Genomic DNA, 18,886 nt, shown 5'->3' on the forward strand with positions numbered 1-18,886 from the left:
TGCTGTAGAGAAGGTTGGAAAGTCTGCTGGTGAGGGTTCAGACTATCATCCTTGGGTATCTTCAGTCAATGCAGCACCAACGTGTATTTTGTTTTCCTGCAATTTAATCCATGCTGTGTAACCACTTTTGACCATGAATTCTGCCTTATGTATTGCCCAGATGGCAGTTACACAAAATGTCGAGCTAGTTGTATTGGCGTTCATAGTTGGATGGGTTGTCAGTTGCTCTCAGTAGCCTCACACTGCTGGAAGTGTAGACTTTATAAAGTTTACTTTTCATCTCTCTGTCCCTTCCATTAATGGGAAATCATTGATCTCATTCTCTAAATTTTTACATTTCTGTTTCATGCTTGTCTTATTCCTTCAAATGTTTTCATTGGTGCCGTTCACCCTTAAATACTGATTAAAAGTTTCCTCCATAATAATCTTCAGTTCATCTCTCGATTTGAGAGAATATCTCTGTTCTGTTTCACAATGTATAATCTTAGAAACCAGAGGCAAGACAGAATTTAATTATTGCATTGACAACTTTCTAATTCCAATGACCATCTTGCAGAAATGATGAAATTTTGAAACATAGACATCTTTTCCATCTAATTATTCTAAATGTATTGTTTTAGCTTCTGCATAGTGAGAGAGAGAGAGAGAGAGAGAGACTGCATAGAGAGAGAGAGAGAGAGAGAGAGACTGCATAGAGAGAGAGATATATATATCTCATTTCAGAAGGTTCTTATTATCAGGAACAGCCAGAACTCCTGGGACGACTTATTGTGTTACAACAGTTTCAAAAGCATATTTCATGTCTTTGCCTTCATTTTGTTTAAATTTTTATGCCATCCTCCTGATCAAAACTCTGTTTCTGTGGATAATCAGTATCTAAGCTTTATGGATATCAGTATCAAATGATTTATAGCATATGTACAAAAACAGCAACAGTTATAATTCTTGACACACAATATAAAAATACATTCATCTGAATATGTTGTTGATTGACATATAATAATTGTGTGTGTAAATGATTAGCTGTTATTTACATCTTTTTCTTTTTAATTTTATTTATGTATTTGAAAGTACTTTTTATTCTGCATGTATCTATTCAGCAAGCCACCTTACAGTTTGTGGCAGAGAATACTTTGTGTACCATGTCACTTCCTCCTTCCTGTTCCAGTCATGTATGGTTCACAGGAGTAACGATTCATGGTAAGCTTCCATGTAGGCTCAAAATTCTGTAATTTTATCTTTATGGTCTTTTGGTGAGATATAGGAGGAAGCAAGATATTGGTTGACTATTCTAGAAATTTAGCTTCCTAGAACTTTTATCATTAGACCATAACGTGATACAGAATGCTTGCAGCATCTGTCACTGGAGTTGGGTGAGCATCTTCATGATGCTTTTGCACTTGCTAAATGAACCTGTAATAAAATGTGCTGCTCATCTCTGGAACTAGTCTATTTCCTCTATCAGTCCTATCTGTCACAGATCCCAGATTGACTTGCACAATCAAAGTATTGGTCAAAAGAAGTGCTTTTTAAGCTACTTCTTTTGTTGATGTACTACATTTCTTGAGGATTATTCCAGTGAATCTCCATCTGGCATCTGCTTTACTCACAATTAACTTTATGTGGTCATTCCACTTCAAACTGCTTGGTGCCCATACTCCTAGATATTTTATGGAAGTAACTATATCTATATAGATTTTATGGAAGTAACTGCTTCCAGTAATTTTTCTGCTATCTGTAATCATACAGTAAAGGGTTTTTCTGTCTATGTATGTAGTATGTTACATTTGTTTCTGCTGAGGGTCAGTTGCCACTGCCTGCACCAAGTGTTGATCCTATGCAGACCTTCCTACATTTTGCTACAATTTTCTAGCATCAGAACTTCTCTGTATGCGACCGTATTATCTGTGATAAGCCTCATGTAACTTGCAACATTGTCTGCTAGGCCATATACATATATTTTGAAAAGTAATTGTCTTACTTTTACGTCTCTGTTCACAATAACATGTTTTGTTCTGTTTGCTAGAAACTCTTCAGTTCCGTCATATAGTTAATCTGATATTCCATACACTTCATACTTTTTTCATTAGGCAACAGTTTGGAACTGTACTGAATGTCTTTCAGAAGTCAAGGAATACGGCATCTACCTGTGTCTACTGCTTACTGTTTCTTGTGGACAAACTTGTAGAAAGGTTTGTGTAAAACGAATTTCTTAAACTGAAACTTAAGCTTCACCTTAGGAAGAGTAGTAACTACAGTGAGCATTACATTGGCTAATTTTAATCCTGTGTGTTCCTCTCGTCTAAAATCTTACTTGCTCATACAGAAGATGGTCTAGATTCATCACCACATCTTTTTTCTTCTATATTTTCCATTTTGCACTGCGCAAGTTGTTCAGCACATCCTTCTGTACATCATCTGGAAGCTGCCTTAGTACATTATGCAGCAGAATGTGAAATGCATCTTCTTATTCAATTCTGGTTCCTTCCCTCTCCAGTTCCTGGGTACCTAATCGACTTTCCACCATCTCTCTTGTTTCACTCTCCCCTCAAAAGCCTGTGGAAATAGAGTAATATGGAATCTTCCAGAGACTTAGTCAAAGATGTCCCCTCTAAGTGATAAACCATGGGATTCAATGATGTGCAGCCACTGTTATCTGCAGTGATTCCAGCCCATGCAAGGTTGCCAGGAGAAACGCTCCTTTCGTACATTCTTGAAGATTATGTGACACCAAACAGTCGTGACAAGAATCCACATTCATCTGGCAATGTGCAACAGGTGAGAGGAATTATGTTGTGTATTGCTCCATGGATTTACTCAGAAATGCTTATTGGCAGACCTGTTAAACCTCTGAATCGCAACATTATCAAATCATCTGAATATAGATTGCCAGCCCGGCTTTTAGCCATGAGAAAGGGCTAAACTTCTCAATAATCTAGTGTCAACAATTACCCTCAGGAAAATTCCAACATACGAACAGTGGCCTGAAATACGTACACCGCTTACAGTTCATATATCATATCCCACTGACTCCAGGGTACTTCCCCTGATAATCTCCACACAAACAAAACAGGGATACAAAGTTGATTGGGGAAAACTCACACAAAAACACAAATACGTAAATTTTCAAAGGCATGTATATAATGTATTAACTTGAATTAAACCTCACCAAATATGCCTTGTCACCCTAACAACACCATTCAAATAGCTACTTGGCTCCACCTCCTAATTTGAGGTATCTGCATGCGGAGGATATGCACACTTGCTAAATGATAAAACTCACCTACAAAACCTGAAGTGACTCAAGCAGAAATCTATGACTGTTCAAGGCTGAAATATGACGTATTCCAATTTTTGGATACCTCAGGCCAGGTCATCTCAATGGAGGAAGAATCTTTGTATTGTAAGCAAACTTCAGTCCGAAGTAAAGTTAAAATAACTTCAACCTAGCAGAGTGGAATGAGATATGCAATGGTTAGGTGGTGTATTTCGCTTTCTCCCTACCACTGTTCCTCTAACTGACACATGGCTGTCTCAGCAGAAACGCCACAGAGCATAAGGAGACACATGAAATATTATTTACTTATCTCACAATATACAGTTTTGAAATCATTTAATTTGGTGTAGAGGAGATATGTCCAGATTTACAATGAAATATTTTTATAAGAGTAATACAGAAGTTTTACATTATTTTACATACACTGCTGTGATACAGCAACTTTATATGCACTATAGTTTTCACAGTCTACACAAAAGTTACAATTTCTTTGTTCAAACAGCACAGTTTTTCGCAGTAACTCCACTAGTGGCTCTCCTTAGCTATTTCAGTTCTCCAGATTTCCATATGCCTTGCCGTGCAGCAGAACAACATTCCTTTCCCTTTATGCTAGGGAAAGCACTGTATATTTTGAAGTTATGTCTTTGCTGGGTGCTATAGAACTACCTAAAGCTTGCTCAGGGTGTCAAAGTGGTTGAGAGCTTCACAGCATTGTTACATTTTAACATATTTACTTCCTGGCCACACCCATCAGCTCATCCTGTACACTAATGTGGACTCCTGGACTAGTATTCAGGAACTGGGGACTTTTGTTCAGCCTGGAAGGAAATGATGAACCACCCTTCAAGATCCTCTCTGCTTTCCAGATTGCAAGAAATAACTTGGTTGATCCTGAAGAATCACTTGTTCCCAATTTCAGATATTCGGTACAAAAATGTCACCTTTGTACCAGAAGACACAGGACCACCTACACCTACACCCTTAATGACTGCTGACTAACTTCAGATTTTGCGAGCTGCATGAAATTAAAAACATTTAGACCTTTCAGCCAGTCATTTTCAGTAAACAAATTTAGGCTTTCCTATTGGCCATTTCCTGCTCTTGCTAATAGGACTCTCTGTATGGTGTTACTTCCTACCAGGAAATTTTTTTCCAGTGGGTATTGAAAAACACAAGCAGCCATGGAATATCGCAAGCCCTTATGTCAGCCGAGTCATCTCCAATCACAACCCACGTAAAACGATTGTGGAAAGGGTGGTTCATCATTTTCTTCCAGGCTGAACAAAAGCTACTGCCAGATCTGCCCATATGTTTAAACTGGGGGGAAGTCGGGAGGACTGAGCTAAATGAAAGAGAGCAAGTTAAGTGCTAATTAGGGTTGTTCTTGTAACTGGATAAAATATACAATTTGAACTGTATTTGCTCTCATTATTGTAGTAAAAACACCGGTAATGTTCATATCGACGTCCAGTAGCAAATTATTGACAACAGCTGAATAAAGTTAACTTCTGATCTATTATAAAGTAGCGATTCAATAAGCTTAATAGGCAATAGAACGGTAACTGCAGATGACATAAATAGCTTGGCTGGTTTTGCAGTCATTAAGATAAAAAAAAAAGCATAGGTATGCATGTTGAATATATTTCCTAAGAAATGTGTTGAATAAATTATTTTTCAAGGATTCACAGGGTTCTTCAGAAATTCTGAGATGATAATGTGAGAGTGTGGGGTTTTTGATCCCCCCCCCTCTCTCCCTCCCTCCCACCTCCCTCCTCTCCCTCTCCCCTCCCCCCAATCTCTCCCTCCCCTCCCTCCCCTCTCTCTCCACCACACCATCTCACCCCACCCGTCATTGTTGTAATTTCAAGTACCTGTAATATCGCTACTCTAAAATACACATTATCATCATTGGCATAATCTGTAAAGATGTTCAGCATACATGATTACTGAGCTTTCTCAACAAATTAAAAGCAAATCAGTTCCAAACGCAAATGTTAGTTTTAACACTGCAGTGCTTTATAGGGCACAATTTTATTGGAAGTGGTGTGCCCTTGCCTTCTGTGACCTTTGAACTAACTTAACCATATTGGGGATTCCAAACTATGCTGCCATTTGGCATTTTTTTCATTCACAAATCAGTGCCAGAGGTGAAAGACATAAGTATCAGAAAAAATCTGAGGACAGACAGAGGACTCAACCCCAAACAATTGGATTTTTACTCTGACACCCACTAAGACTTGCCAACAGGTAATATATTTACAAATAACTTTCACCATGGAAGTTAAGAGTTATTACTTGCACTTTTCTTGAAACCTAATCTTTACACGATTTCGTGTGAAAATATTTCACGATTTATTAGAAGCTACAAAGCCTTTTGACATTTCCTCTGTTTGCTGTTTTAGTGGGACAGTTGTTTTTCAGTCTTCATTACTAAAGGTTAACTAACCCCTGGGTATATTATATAACTGGATGCTGCACACCATTTTCTTTTAATTTTTGCCTCATTCAGTTTAGTCGGTGTTTTGTGAAGTACTACATTTGTGAGTGTTCCTCTTAGTTTCGATGTTGAGTGCATTGTTGGCATTGAAAAAGTCACTACAGAATAGATCACTGTGGAATCACTAACATGATTATTACTGGTAATTGTTCTGATCCATGCTGGCAAGATATATACATGCAGATTTCACATGAACTCAGAACTTCCTGATGTTTGTATAAGTCAAGAGTTACTTTCAAATATTGTACTTTACGGCACTCATTACCATCCCCAAAAGTCTGAAAAGTTTTATGGCAACAATTTCTAAGAAATTCACTACATGATTTTCCAGTATTTTAAATTCTTATCAGTATAATCCTACTAACACATTTTGTCCTTTTTACTGATTCTATTTTTATATTAAATTCATTGACAATCTATTATATTTTGTTAGTTGTGATGTCCATAGCTGTATAGCAAAAATATCAGAGAATATATAAAATTTTCTTTTGTTCCAGAATTCCATCGCATATTAATTGCAGTACAGACTATGGCACGGCAACGTAAACCTTTATCAGTAGAAAGTACACACCAGAAGCCTGGCAAAAAGAAAGCAGTGGAAGACAACTCCAAGAAGTCTAGGGGCATGCCATTTGTTTGGAAAGCTGTTACAGTTGTTTGTTTAGCAGTTGCTGGTTGTATTGGTTACATGGGCTATCTTGAGACTCGTGTAAATACTCCATATGATGACACAAAAGTATGTTGAAGTTTTCTAATTCATTTGTTTCATTTCCATCAGAATCTGTTTTTCTTATACTTGTGTCATTGCATGCCACTAAACCTTAAAATTCTGTGTTCCAGATTGTTGCCAAGTCTGGTCTTGAGGTTCCAGATAGATATTGGGGTTCATACCGCCCAGGAGTTTATTTTGGGATGAAGACAAGAGATCCACATTCCTTAGTTACAGGTCTGATGTGGTACCTTCCACACATGTTAAGGCCAGATGGCAGTGGTATAAGGTACACTTTCTCCAGTGACATTATTTACTATACAGTTGGTTAAGTCACTACAATTATGTATTATCTTGCAATAAAAGTAAGTTTGATACCAAGTTCACACAAAAATACTAAATGCAGAAAAAACACTCAGCTTATACTAACTCAGAAAGTTGGTAATAGAAGTTGAAAATCTGAGAACAGAATTATTTTCTCAGGGATGTAGTCAAAACAGAGAGAAAAATAGTGGTGGAGATGGTTAGTTACACCCTCTCACAGATAAGTTTAACGCATGAAATGGTGTATGGTAAGACACATAAGCACTGAATTGTAATAATGCAAAATTGCTTGTTGTTGGATATTTGTTTTACATTTAGTAAATATAAACTGATTATGTGTCATATATTTCTGTATTTACTGTTGAAACTTGCCATATGCGTCTTACTTGCTGCTGCAACATGTAACATACCTCATCAAGTGTTATCAAAATGTGCAGGTCAAATTTATCCATGATGTTGTTGTTGTTGTGGTCTTCAGTCCTGAGACTGGTTTGATGCAGTTCTCCATGCTACTCTATCCTGTGCAAGCTTCTTCATCTCCCAGTACCTACCATAACCTACATCCTTCTGAATCAGCTTAGTGTATTCATCTCTTGGGCTCCCTCTATGATTTTTACCCTCCACACTGCCCTCCAATACTAAATTGGTGATCTCTTGATGCCTCAGAATGTCCTACCAACTGATCCCTTCTTCTAGTCAAGTTGTGCCGCAAACTCCTCTTCTCCCCAATTCTATTCAATACCTCCTCATTAGTTACGTGATCTACCCATCTAATTGTCAGCATTCTTCTGTAGCACCACATTTCAAAAGCTTCTATTCTATTCTTGTCCAAACTAGTTATCATCCTTGTTTCACTTCCATATGTGGCTACACTCCATACAAATACTTTCAGAAACAACATCCTGACACTTAAATCTATACTCGATGTTAACAAATTTCTCTTCTGCAGAAATACTTTCCTTGCCATTGCCGGTCTACATTTTATATCCTCTCTACTTTGACCATCATCAGTTATTTTGCTCCCCAAATAGCGAAACTCCTTTACTACTTTAAGTGTCTCATTTCCTAATGTAATTCCCTCAGCATCACCCGACTTAATTTGACTACATTCCATTATCCTCATTTTGCTTTTGTTGATGTTCATCTTATATTCTCCTTTCAACTGCTCTTTCAAGTCCTTTGCTGTCTCTGACAGAATTACAATGTCATCAACGAACCTAAAATTTTTATTTCTTCTCCATGGATTTTAATACCTACTCCGAATTTTTCTTTTGTTTCCTTTACTGCTTGCTCAATATACAGATTGAATAACATCGGGGAGAGGCTACAACCCTGTCTCACTCCCTTCCCAACCACTGCTTCCCTTTCATGTCCCTCAACTCTTATAACTGCCATCTGGTTTCTGTAAAAATTGTAAATAGCCTTTTGCTCCCTGTATGTTACCCCTGCCACCTTCAGAATTTGAAAGAGAATATTCCAGTAGACCATTTCTCATTGTGGCTGGAGTGGAAGGTGGGAATTAAGAGGCCTGAGACGGGTATTGGAAGAAACATAAGGTTAGGTAAGATAGTGGCAGTGCGGAACATGTAGGTGGCTGTAGGACACATAGTGAGGCAGGGGTTAAGGTATAGTGTTGCTGAGAGAAACCCAGAAAAATAGTGCAGTGTGAGGATGAGGACCTGCAATAAGAGAAGGAGGTAGGCCAAGGAATATATGGATGAGTTACAGAAGAGTAGGTAAATGACAAGGCTGTGAGAGACTGATGTGGGAGCAGAAGAATGGTATGGGGGTGGGAATACGAAACTGCAGAGGAAGGTAATCTGTGTATATTCATTCATTTAGTCACTCACACATTCATCTTGTTCCATAGATCCCATAAAGAAGAACTGTCAGGGATGCGGCATGGACCAAGGTATACATTAACAAAAATTACAGAGACTTAATCTGTATACTGTATTAACAATAAACTACCACTGTACTGCTTAATGCTGCTGGTGCTTATGCCACCAACATTCAATTGAGTAAATTATAAAAGAAGCTACTACTTCCTCAGATTCTATTATATAGTTGCTATTTGTCTGCTATTGGTAGCTTATTATTTATTTTCTACAATTGTATTTTTCAAAGATAGTATTTCATTACATATGTAAATACCCTAATTGTATTTATAGCACCTTACTGCTTGTCATGCAGCTTTGCAATGAACACCACTAGTTACCATGTAGCTAATGGGACTTATCAATCTCTGAGTCTAGATGTTTGGACGTTTGGAAAAAGTTCAGCCTGTGTATGTTTGTGCTCACTGAACTTGAAAAGTAATGTCAATTGACTTGAAATTTTGACACAGTATTACATTTGAATATGCACTTGTTTTTATATACCTGTTTTTCAGTAAATATGGTATATAAATAAATATAGGGTGTGTCCTGAAAGTAATACATCACATTTTTTTGTGATGTGACTATATGTCGCAGAGTGTTGAACCAGTTGGGGATGGTGAGGGAGACCCTTAGCTTTTCAGCAGTAGGTCTCTCAATTGCTTCCACCATCTTGGAGGGTTAGGACAGCTTCTTCTGTGAATCTCTATGTAGTGGCCACATCGAACTTCAGATGGAGAAGACTTTGGAGCAACCCTGTGTGATAAAATTTTCCATGCAGCTCAAGAAGACACTGCTGGAAGCTTTTGGAATGGTTAATGAAGCATTCAGGGTTGATTGCCATTCCAGATCACAGTTGAACAAGTTGCACAAGGTGTTTAGAGAAGATCAGGAGTAGTTCGCTGACAAGGTCCATGCAGGACACCTGTCAATGTTGCAGACAGACAATCATGTGACTTAAGTGCACCAGTCACTGAATTCAGTCTGTCAAATGGTGTTAATTTGATGTCAGAATTATTTGACTTTCTGAAAATGATTTTTCATGAGGTTGTGTCAGGAGCCTTGTCCATGCAGAAGATTTGTGTAGGACTTGTGCCCAGAGTTTTGACCAACGTGCAAAAGTGGCACCGAGTGGAAGTGTGTGAAGAACTCGAGCAACTCTGTGAAGATGATCCCAATTTCCTTGAGAATGTGAACATTGCATTTGTACCCCCTGGTCTGTGCATCAGTGCTCAATTTTACAACTGAGACTGAATCACAGGGTCACATGCGTCTGAAAGGAGTTCTGTGTTTCAGGAAAACTGCACTATAACAACATGCAGGCACATACCAACTTTGTTCTCATGGCCTACCTGAGCTATATCGGTCTGACAATAGTGCCACAGCCGCCCTGCGGTTCCAACCTGGCCAAGGCAGATTTTTTTTTTGCTGATACGGGACCTCAGAGGAAAGCATCTCGAGTTGGTTGACAGTGTGCAAACTACTTCGACTGCAGAAAGCTTACTATGTACTGAAATTATGCTAGCAAAAATATATTGATGCAGAAGGGTCATACTTCAAAGAATTGGAAGTTTTTGAACCTATCCAAGGAATAAATTTAAAAAAAAAATGTGACACACTACTTTTGAACAAATCCTTTATGTGATTATATATATAAGTTCTTGACCAGTTTACTTCATATTTTTACATGATATTCTGATGAATGTTCACTCAGACATAGACTGTATATACAGGGTGAGCATTAATAAAAAAGACAGACTGCAGGGACGGGTTACTGACTGGACATGGAGGAAAAAATGTCCTAATAACATGTGTTCTGGAATGCACCGTTGCCATGGTAGAAGGCACTGACAAATGACTGTTCCTCTGACCACATGCCATGTGTGCCTTGTATGTTGCAGGCTGTTTGATTGATGCATCTTACTGTAAGCAGCAGAATGGTCTAGTATCATGTCAGGAACAAGCGAAGGTGGTTTTTGTGTGTGGCCAAGTCAAAGGATACAGTCAAGAGGCAGCACGGCTATATCACAAAAGTACCCTCACAGACACCAACCACATCATGCAACATTCCAGTCCTTTTTGGACATTTGTGTGATCATGGGTCTTTTCAGGCAGATGAACATGTAGGGTGAAAGGGGACTGTGTATACACCAGATTTATGGTACTATGGGCTACAGAGTAATTGAGACAAACCCTGATACAAGCTCAAAATCTGGTGTATGCCCAGTCCAAAACCTCCCTGCCCATTTATCCATGATCACACAGATGCCCAAAAATGGATAGAAATGTGTGATGTGGTTGATGTTAGGACTTTTGATATTTTTAAAAATTTCTGGAATGCGAGATACTGATATTTAAAAAAATACCATTATCGATATATCAACTTAAGAAATATTGACGTACTGACCCCTAAAAACATCAGCTGCACATTTTAAATATACTGCCAGTTTTAGAGCTGTATATCTAATTATCGATTTATTATTAGATATTTTGTACATCAGCAAGCCAACAGCTTGCCTATCTCCCCTTAGAGTAAGAACTGAAAGGAAAACAAATCATGTTCTCATTTTATGGCAGCTTGCCTATCCCCCCTTAGAGTAAGAATTGAAAGGAAAACAAAGCACGTTCTCATTTTATGATAACCACTTTGCAACCAATGGTAGCACGATAAAAGCTGTCCAATGTGTCTGTTGTTCAGTTTCGTCACATATTGGATTTGTCTGGAACACTTCATGTCAACTTCCCTGGTTCTTTTTTTCTCTCTCCCTTCCAATGTCAGTGACCTAGAAGCCGTATTGTAAAAATTGTGCAGTGAAGGTACACAGTGGCGATTATGTCAGCATTTACCCTCACACATCTCCGCCCACTGCAAAGACCAATCTTGTCATTTAGATTTTTGTTCATCATTTTCAGCAACTGTTTTTGAAGAATAATGTTGCAAAGAAATAGCACATTAGTTGTTTTAAAATTGTTTTTTAATGCAACTGGTGTACTATTTCTTCACATCGGAAATCTTGTAATTCCATTCACGTCACCACTCCCCAGTGCAGTTGGACTTCTTCTTTTGTGCCCCATATACCTACTTCACACAGTCAAAGAGAAAGATTAGACATGATGAAAACTCAAAAAATAGTAAGACTCCTTCAAACAGTGAATCTATTTTACATTTTTTTTCACAATTTTCGGTAAATATTTGAAGTTGTTCTTTTGGATGTGGAACATAGCGATATTGAATTTTTACCAGTTTTGAGTCTGCATTCACCAGCTGCTGCCTCCATCTTGACCCAAAGGTGTCCAGCATGGCTTCCATCCCAGCGGTTGGTGTGCTGCTAATTCCGCCTGTTATGGCTAAGCAGGCCAGTCTCTGCTCCTTAGCTGCAACCTGCTGTTCTACCTTCTTCCACCACACTACGGCCCCATAGGAAATCCTCGGTATAACCACCGTGGTGTATATCCAGTGCTTACCTCTAGGGCTTAGGCCCCAGTTTTTGTCACCAGCCCTTCTGGTACTCACTAGAGTACCTTTCACCTTGTAGCAGATGCTCTTAATGTGAGGGGTCCATGTTAGTTTCATGTAAGGTTACCCCTAGATACTTCACTACACCTTCACAGGTAGTTTCATTGAAGTTTCATATCAGCGCACACTCAGCTGCAGAGTGAAAATCTCATTCTAGCTACACTGTCTTTGGCATTGAATGCAATCACTGACAACACACTATCCAGAATTGTAAAGCCAAAATAATCAAGGTCAAATATGTTCTCACAATCGCATGATGGTAGCACAGTGAAAGTCACTGTTTACGTATATGAGCAATACATGGCAGGCAAAGTACATTTAACGTGAACGGGATTGTCTTGTCCATTATAAGCCATCAGGTGTGTGCTAGTTTTAGACAAGTGTGAGGAGCTTAACAGTTCATGTGTGTTATGATTCAGCAGTTTAACAGAAGCACGCATGTCCAACTGAAATTTCACACGTTTTCCACAAAGAAGCTAATGAACAAAAAGTTTGGTGGACTGGTGTAGTACTGAAGAAACTGTTCGCTTGCTAGCTCTGCTAATGCCTGCAGCACTTTTTGAATGCACTGCATTAATTATATGGATCTTGTGACTAGATTTTTGTAAGTGGGCAGAATTCTGAAGTTTGTTCTGATGCAAACATATGGATTACACATGTCCTTTCTTGCCACAAGCGTAACACACTGCTCGTCAGAATGGACGGTCTTGGCGTTGGTGCTGTGAATAGCACCAAGGCCATGACTTAATTCTATTTGTCTGTTTAGAGAGCTGTTTAAGCAGCATGGAGAAGTGCTTACATGGCGTGGCGCGTGCAAGCTGCTGCTGCTGCTGCTGCTGCTGAATGGGCTTTTCGCGAGCAAGGGGCGACTTCACCCAACAAATCTGTGGCTGCTCAAATTTATCGGCCAACATGGCACCTGAATCATACTTATTTAGTACAATAGCAGACTGTTTCAAAATCTGTTCTCTAAGGCTGACATCAGTGACATTGTACACGATTGCATCACGCAGTGTGAAATCAGAATATAAAGCACCACAAGCACATTTGAATTTACATTTCCTCATCATACCCAGCAAATCTGTTACCCACTCATGATAAGTTTGTTCTGGCCGTTTCTTACAATTAAAGAATTGGTACCTAGCTGCTATCACATTCATTTGTGAAAGGTCACTCATAGTAGCATTAGTAAAGTTTTTGAATGAGTCAAAACACTGCACTTTCTACTGTGGGCAATAAATAGAGGAGTTTCACAGTACCTGTTATATTGTGAGCAATTACATGGACTTCGAACTGTTGCAACCACTCAAACCATTCCTCGTCTTGTTCATGAAACTGTCAAAAAGGCGGTATAGCACTGGGAGCCACAGTAGATGTGGTTGGTTGTTCTGGCAGTTGCACAGCGTTGGCCAGTCATATTGAGTAGAGATGCAATTTGTTGACTCTGAAACTGAAACATCTGCATTAGCTGCATTGCATCTAACGCTTGCAGCTGTGGCACCTGATCAGGGGGTGGGATAGGTGGGTTTCTCATATCAGAAGATACAAAGGCAATTAACAGACAAGGCAAGCTAGAAAAATAAGTACAAAAGCAAAGAAAATTTTCGCTACACCCACCCACCCTGATTAGCAAAAACACTAAGCGACTGTTAAAGCAAGTAAACACCTCTGCAAAGAAAAGATAAGAGAAAATTAAGGTGCCAGCAAAACACAAAAGCTCACGAAAAAGGAAAACAGAGAAACAGGGCTGGCTGTCGATATGGAATCCATTGACTTCTTCGACGCCAATGTTGTGTCCTGCCGACTTGTCAAATGTGGGTTGCCTAGGAAACCTGCTTTCTCTGTTCACTAGTCAACAAGTAAAAAAAATCATATTAATGAATTTACAGTGAGATAAATGACAATGTGTCCTTTCTTGCCACGAGCGTAACGCTGTGTTTGTCGGTACAGGCAGTCTTTGAGAATTTACAATGGTGTGTGGCAAGCAGTGGGCAACAGACAATGTAAGAAAATCTCTTCAGTATGCACAATTCCTACTACAATTGAAACAATGCAGTTCCTAAGTCGCTGCTGTAGAGCTCATAGAATGACTCATCTTCATCTGGGCCGCGGCCAGATGGCGCGGCACTTATGTTCTCTTTGCCTAGAGGCCGCTGCTGTATCGGTGTCATCCTAGAGAGGGGTCAGTCAGCGTACTATTGGCTAACATCTTCTTCACAGCCCTGTCTGCTCTACCGTCCCTGACCATTGTGCCGGCGCTTGACTTTTACGCCAGAACACCATCTTGCATGAGCACCCCTGTGAGAGGTCTTCTGCTATACAACCCCCTATCATGAAGTCTGTTGCTTGCAATTTGGGTACTTACGATAAACCTTGTGGCTTCTCAAACTCATGGTGCAGAGTGGTTGATATCTTTGTGGGGCCCTGAGCTGCTGTAGTTTTGTGTGGACGGCCTTCGCTGTATCGATCCCCTATTAAACATGTTTCTTGGAACTTTTTCCACAATCTGGAGGCAACACATTGATTAACGTGAACAATATTCACAGTGTCGACTTGTCTCGTGTTTTGTCCCATCAGTGTGATGATTTTGATATGGTCTGCACTACTAGGCACATGGACATCTGTGCATTCACAATAACTTAGCTCTCGTGTACTGTGTTTGTGTACAAGATGTGATTTCATGTCCCCTGATGAAGCACAATGGCAATGATAAACAATTTCACATTATGTACACAACCACCTTCGTACATAAACATGAAAGAAATGTCCATGGTGACTATTGGTGGGAAATTTGGAAATATATTTGATGAGTGTAATCAAAGACTTTGGCAAGGTCACAGAATATACTGACCGAATACTTGTTCTTTTTTAGCTTATATTCCATTTTGTAGATGAGTGTTACTGCGGCATATTAAAAAAATCTGCTAGGAAATATGCCCATAATCATTGTTTAATGATAGTGGTAGCTTAAGGGAAATCCTATCAAGCCAGCAAAAATTTTCATTACTGTGCTAGAAATTTTCTTAGTGATTTGATGAATTTTATAATCTCCATAGAGGTTGCACTTTTGAAACAGATGTCTGTTGGTGGTGCATGCAGTGTCTGCACTAGTAAATCTAATGAATTTGTATTAGGTTACTTATTACTGTATGCAATGTGTGCTGTCACTGTGCGGAAGTAATTATTGAATTGGATTCAATTTGAAAATTCAGCGTTTCTGTCGGGGTTGTTTTCAATGGACTCAATTTCATTTGGGTCACTAATTCAGTTTGTTTCTTACTTAATAATGTTCTACATAGTTTTCTTATTTTTGGAGTGTTGTATTTTTTTTAAACTAGTACAAGAGTTTTACTTTGCTGATGACTGGAGGATTTTATAATACTGGTGGCAATGGAATGTTAGATCTTGACTGCAACTTGTCCTCTGAATTAGGTAGATCTCCCTCATCTACTTGGACAGAGCCAAAGATTTAAAGAGAATGGATTTAGTGTCTTCCATCAAAACGTCAGTTGCCTTATAAATAAATGGATGAACTTCTTATACCTATATAGGAAAATGAAACTACAGATGGAATTTTAACAGACTTGTGTGTATCAAATCATCACATGGAAATCTATAAAACTGAACTGGACACATACTAATGTACAACTGTTGAACCAATAAAAAGAAAGGAGGAGTGGTTAGTCCGAGGTATTTTAAACTAACCCTATTGTATTTAACGGGTTTTTAAATGCTGTGCCACTTTAATTTGTCAGGAAACGTACAGGCTTTTAATACTGACCATTTACAATCTAGCAGCGGGAAGTATATTAAACTTCACAAAGCAGCTAGAAACAGTTTTAATAAATTCAAGCAGCCTTAATTGGAGAAGCACTATTTGTTGAGATATTAAAGTTCTTCCAGATAATTTCGGCCAACAATACACATTGCAACAGCTGTTGACAATTGGTTTTAGACCCAACAACCTACACCGACTTAGCAGCAACAGTCAGTGGTTTTTCTCATTATAATGGTTAAGTGACAATAAAATATGCTGATCAGTTGAATACAGCTCATAGAAGAAAAGTTTTATACTGTAGAACCATAACAAGTGACTAAATCACAGTATTTAGAGATATGTTACAGACAGAACACTGGGGAGGAACTTGCATAGTGGAAGGTGTTAATAGAAAGTGTTAATAGATAATTTAATCTTTTGTAAACATATATCTACAGAACACTGTCTGCCTGCTTAGCTGAATGATAACGTGCTTGCCTCCCATGCAGTGGGCCCGGGTCCAATTCCCAGCTGCGCTGGAGATTTTCTCTGCTCGTAGACTGGCTGTTGTGTTGTCCTCATCATCATTTCATCCTCATCACTGGCACACGAGTCACTCAGTGTGGCATCGAGTGGAATAAGACTCGCACTTGGTGGCCAAACTTCCCCAGATGGGGCCTCCCGGCCAGCAATGCCATTCGATCATTTCATTTTTTTTTACAGAACACCGAGCCTTGTTTAATAGCTGTTGTGATGGTGCTGGTAGTGGTGGTGGCGGTGATGGACTTTAGTTCGAAGACTGGTTTGATGCAGCTCTCCATGATACTCTATCCAGTGCAGACCTCTTCATCTCTAAATAACTGCTGCAACCTACATCCTTTTGAACTTGCTTTCTGTATTCATTTCTTGGTCTCCTTGTACATTTTTACCCCCTAAACTTCTCCCCAGTACTTAGCTGGTGATCCCATGATGTTTCAGTGTGTGTACTATCAACTGATTCCTTCTTTTGGTCAAGTTATGCCATAAATTTCCAGATAAACACCTTCAGAAAAGACTTCCTAACACTTAAATTAACAAACAAATTTCTCTTCTTCAGAAATTCTTTTATTGCCATTGCCAGTCTACATTTTATACCCTCTCTACTTTGACCATAATAATTTATTTTACTGCCCAAATAGCAAAGCTCATCTGCCACTTTTAGTCTCTTGTTTCCTGATCTAATTCCCTTGGCAGTGCCTGATTTAATGTGGCTACATTCCATTACCCTTGTTTTGCTTTTGTTGATATTTGTCTTATATTCTCATTTCAAGACACTGTTCATTCCTTTCAACTGCTCTTTCAAGTCCTTTGCTGTCTCTGACAGATTTCAATGTTGTCAGCAAGCCTCAAAGTTTTGGTTCTTCTCCCTGAACTTTCTTCCGTCTACAAATATTTTTTTGTTTCCTTTACTGTATTCTCAGTGTGCAGATAGCATAACATTGAGGATAGGCTACATGCCTGTGTTAATCCCTTATCAATCAATGCTTCCCTTTCGTGACTCTCGACTCATATAACTGCCATCTGGTTTCTGTACAGGTTGTAAATAACCTTTTGGTCCTTGTATTTACCCCTGCTACCATCAGAATTTCAAAGAGCGTATTCCACTTGACATTATCAAACACTTTCTCCAAATGTACGAAAGCTATAAATGTGTTTGCCTTTCCTTAACCTATCTTATAAGATAAGTTGTTGGGTCAGTATTGTCTTGCGTGTTCCTAAATTTCTCCTGAACACAAAGTGATCTTCCCCAAGAACTGCTTCTACCAATTTTTCCATTTGTCTGTAAATAATTCATGTTAGTATTTTGCAACCATGACTTATTAAACTAATTGTTCAGTTATATTTACACATGTTAGCTCTTTCTTTAGAATTTTAATTACTACATTCTTCTTGAGATCTGAGGGTACTTTGCTTGCCTCATACATCGTGCATACTAGCTGGGATAGTTTTGTTGTGGCTAGCTCTTTCAATAGGCCTTATTTCAACTGGGGTCTTTCAGTGTTCTGTCAAATTCTTCTTGCAGTATCACATCTCCTACCTTCTACCTCTTCTCTTTCTATAATATTGCCTTCAAGTACATTTCCCCTGTATAGCCCTTCTATATAAGCCTTCCATCTTCCGACTTTCCCTCCTTTGCTTAGTACTGGTTTTCCATCTGATCTCTTGATTTTCATACCACTGCTTTTCTTTTCTCATTAATTTTCCTATAGGCTATCATTCCCCAAGATATGCTTCTATATCCTTACATTTGTCCTCTAACTATTCCTATTTAGCTATTTTGTGTTTCCTGTCAGTCTCATTTTTTAGACATTTGTATTCCCTTTTGCTTGCTTCATTTGCTGCCTTCTTTTTTTCTCTTTCATCAGCTAAATGAAGTACCTCTTGTGGTATCCAAGGATTTCTACTAGGTCATGTTTTTTTACCTGTTTGACCCTCTGCAGCCTGCACTATTTCGTCTCTTAAAGCTACCCATTTGTCTTCTACGATATTCCTTTTCTTGTTTCAATCAGTCATTGCCTAATGCTCCCACTGAAACTCTCAAAAACCTGTGGTTGTTTCAACTTATCCAGGTCCCATCTCCTTGATTTCCTAGCTTTTTGCAATTTCTTCAGTTTTAATCTGCAGTTAATAACCAATAAATTGTCCACATCTGCCCCTGCAAATGTCTTACAGTTTAAAATCTAGTTCTGAAATCTCTGTCTTACTATTATAATCAATCTGAAATCTTCCAGTGTTTCGTGGTCTCCTCTTTCATGATTCATAAATCAAGTGCTAGCAATGATTAAATTATGTTGTGTGCAAAATTCTACCAGGTGGCTTCCTATTTCATTCCTTTTCCCCAGTTCATATTCACCTACTATTTTCCCTTCTCTTCCTTTTCCTACTATT

At 38.7% G+C, this 18,886-nt stretch overlaps 1 protein-coding gene across 2 annotated transcripts in view; it reads left to right on the plus strand.

The window, feature by feature from the left end:
• The window catches only part of LOC126092096 (mannosyl-oligosaccharide glucosidase), a 50,143-nt gene that overhangs the window by 18,836 nt on the left and 12,421 nt on the right, over window positions 1–18,886 (plus strand). For both annotated transcript variants that reach the window (XM_049907522.1, XM_049907529.1), the window contains exons 2-3: window positions 6,272–6,510; window positions 6,615–6,772. In XM_049907522.1, the coding sequence (XP_049763479.1) occupies window positions 6,304–6,510; window positions 6,615–6,772 (365 nt within the window). In that variant the 5' untranslated portion in view covers window positions 6,272–6,303. The remainder of the gene's footprint in view (window positions 1–6,271; window positions 6,511–6,614; window positions 6,773–18,886) is intronic.

The sequence above is a fragment of the Schistocerca cancellata genome, chromosome 1 (genome assembly GCF_023864275.1).
Source record: "Schistocerca cancellata isolate TAMUIC-IGC-003103 chromosome 1, iqSchCanc2.1, whole genome shotgun sequence".
Taxonomy (NCBI): Eukaryota; Metazoa; Arthropoda; class Insecta; order Orthoptera; family Acrididae; genus Schistocerca; species Schistocerca cancellata.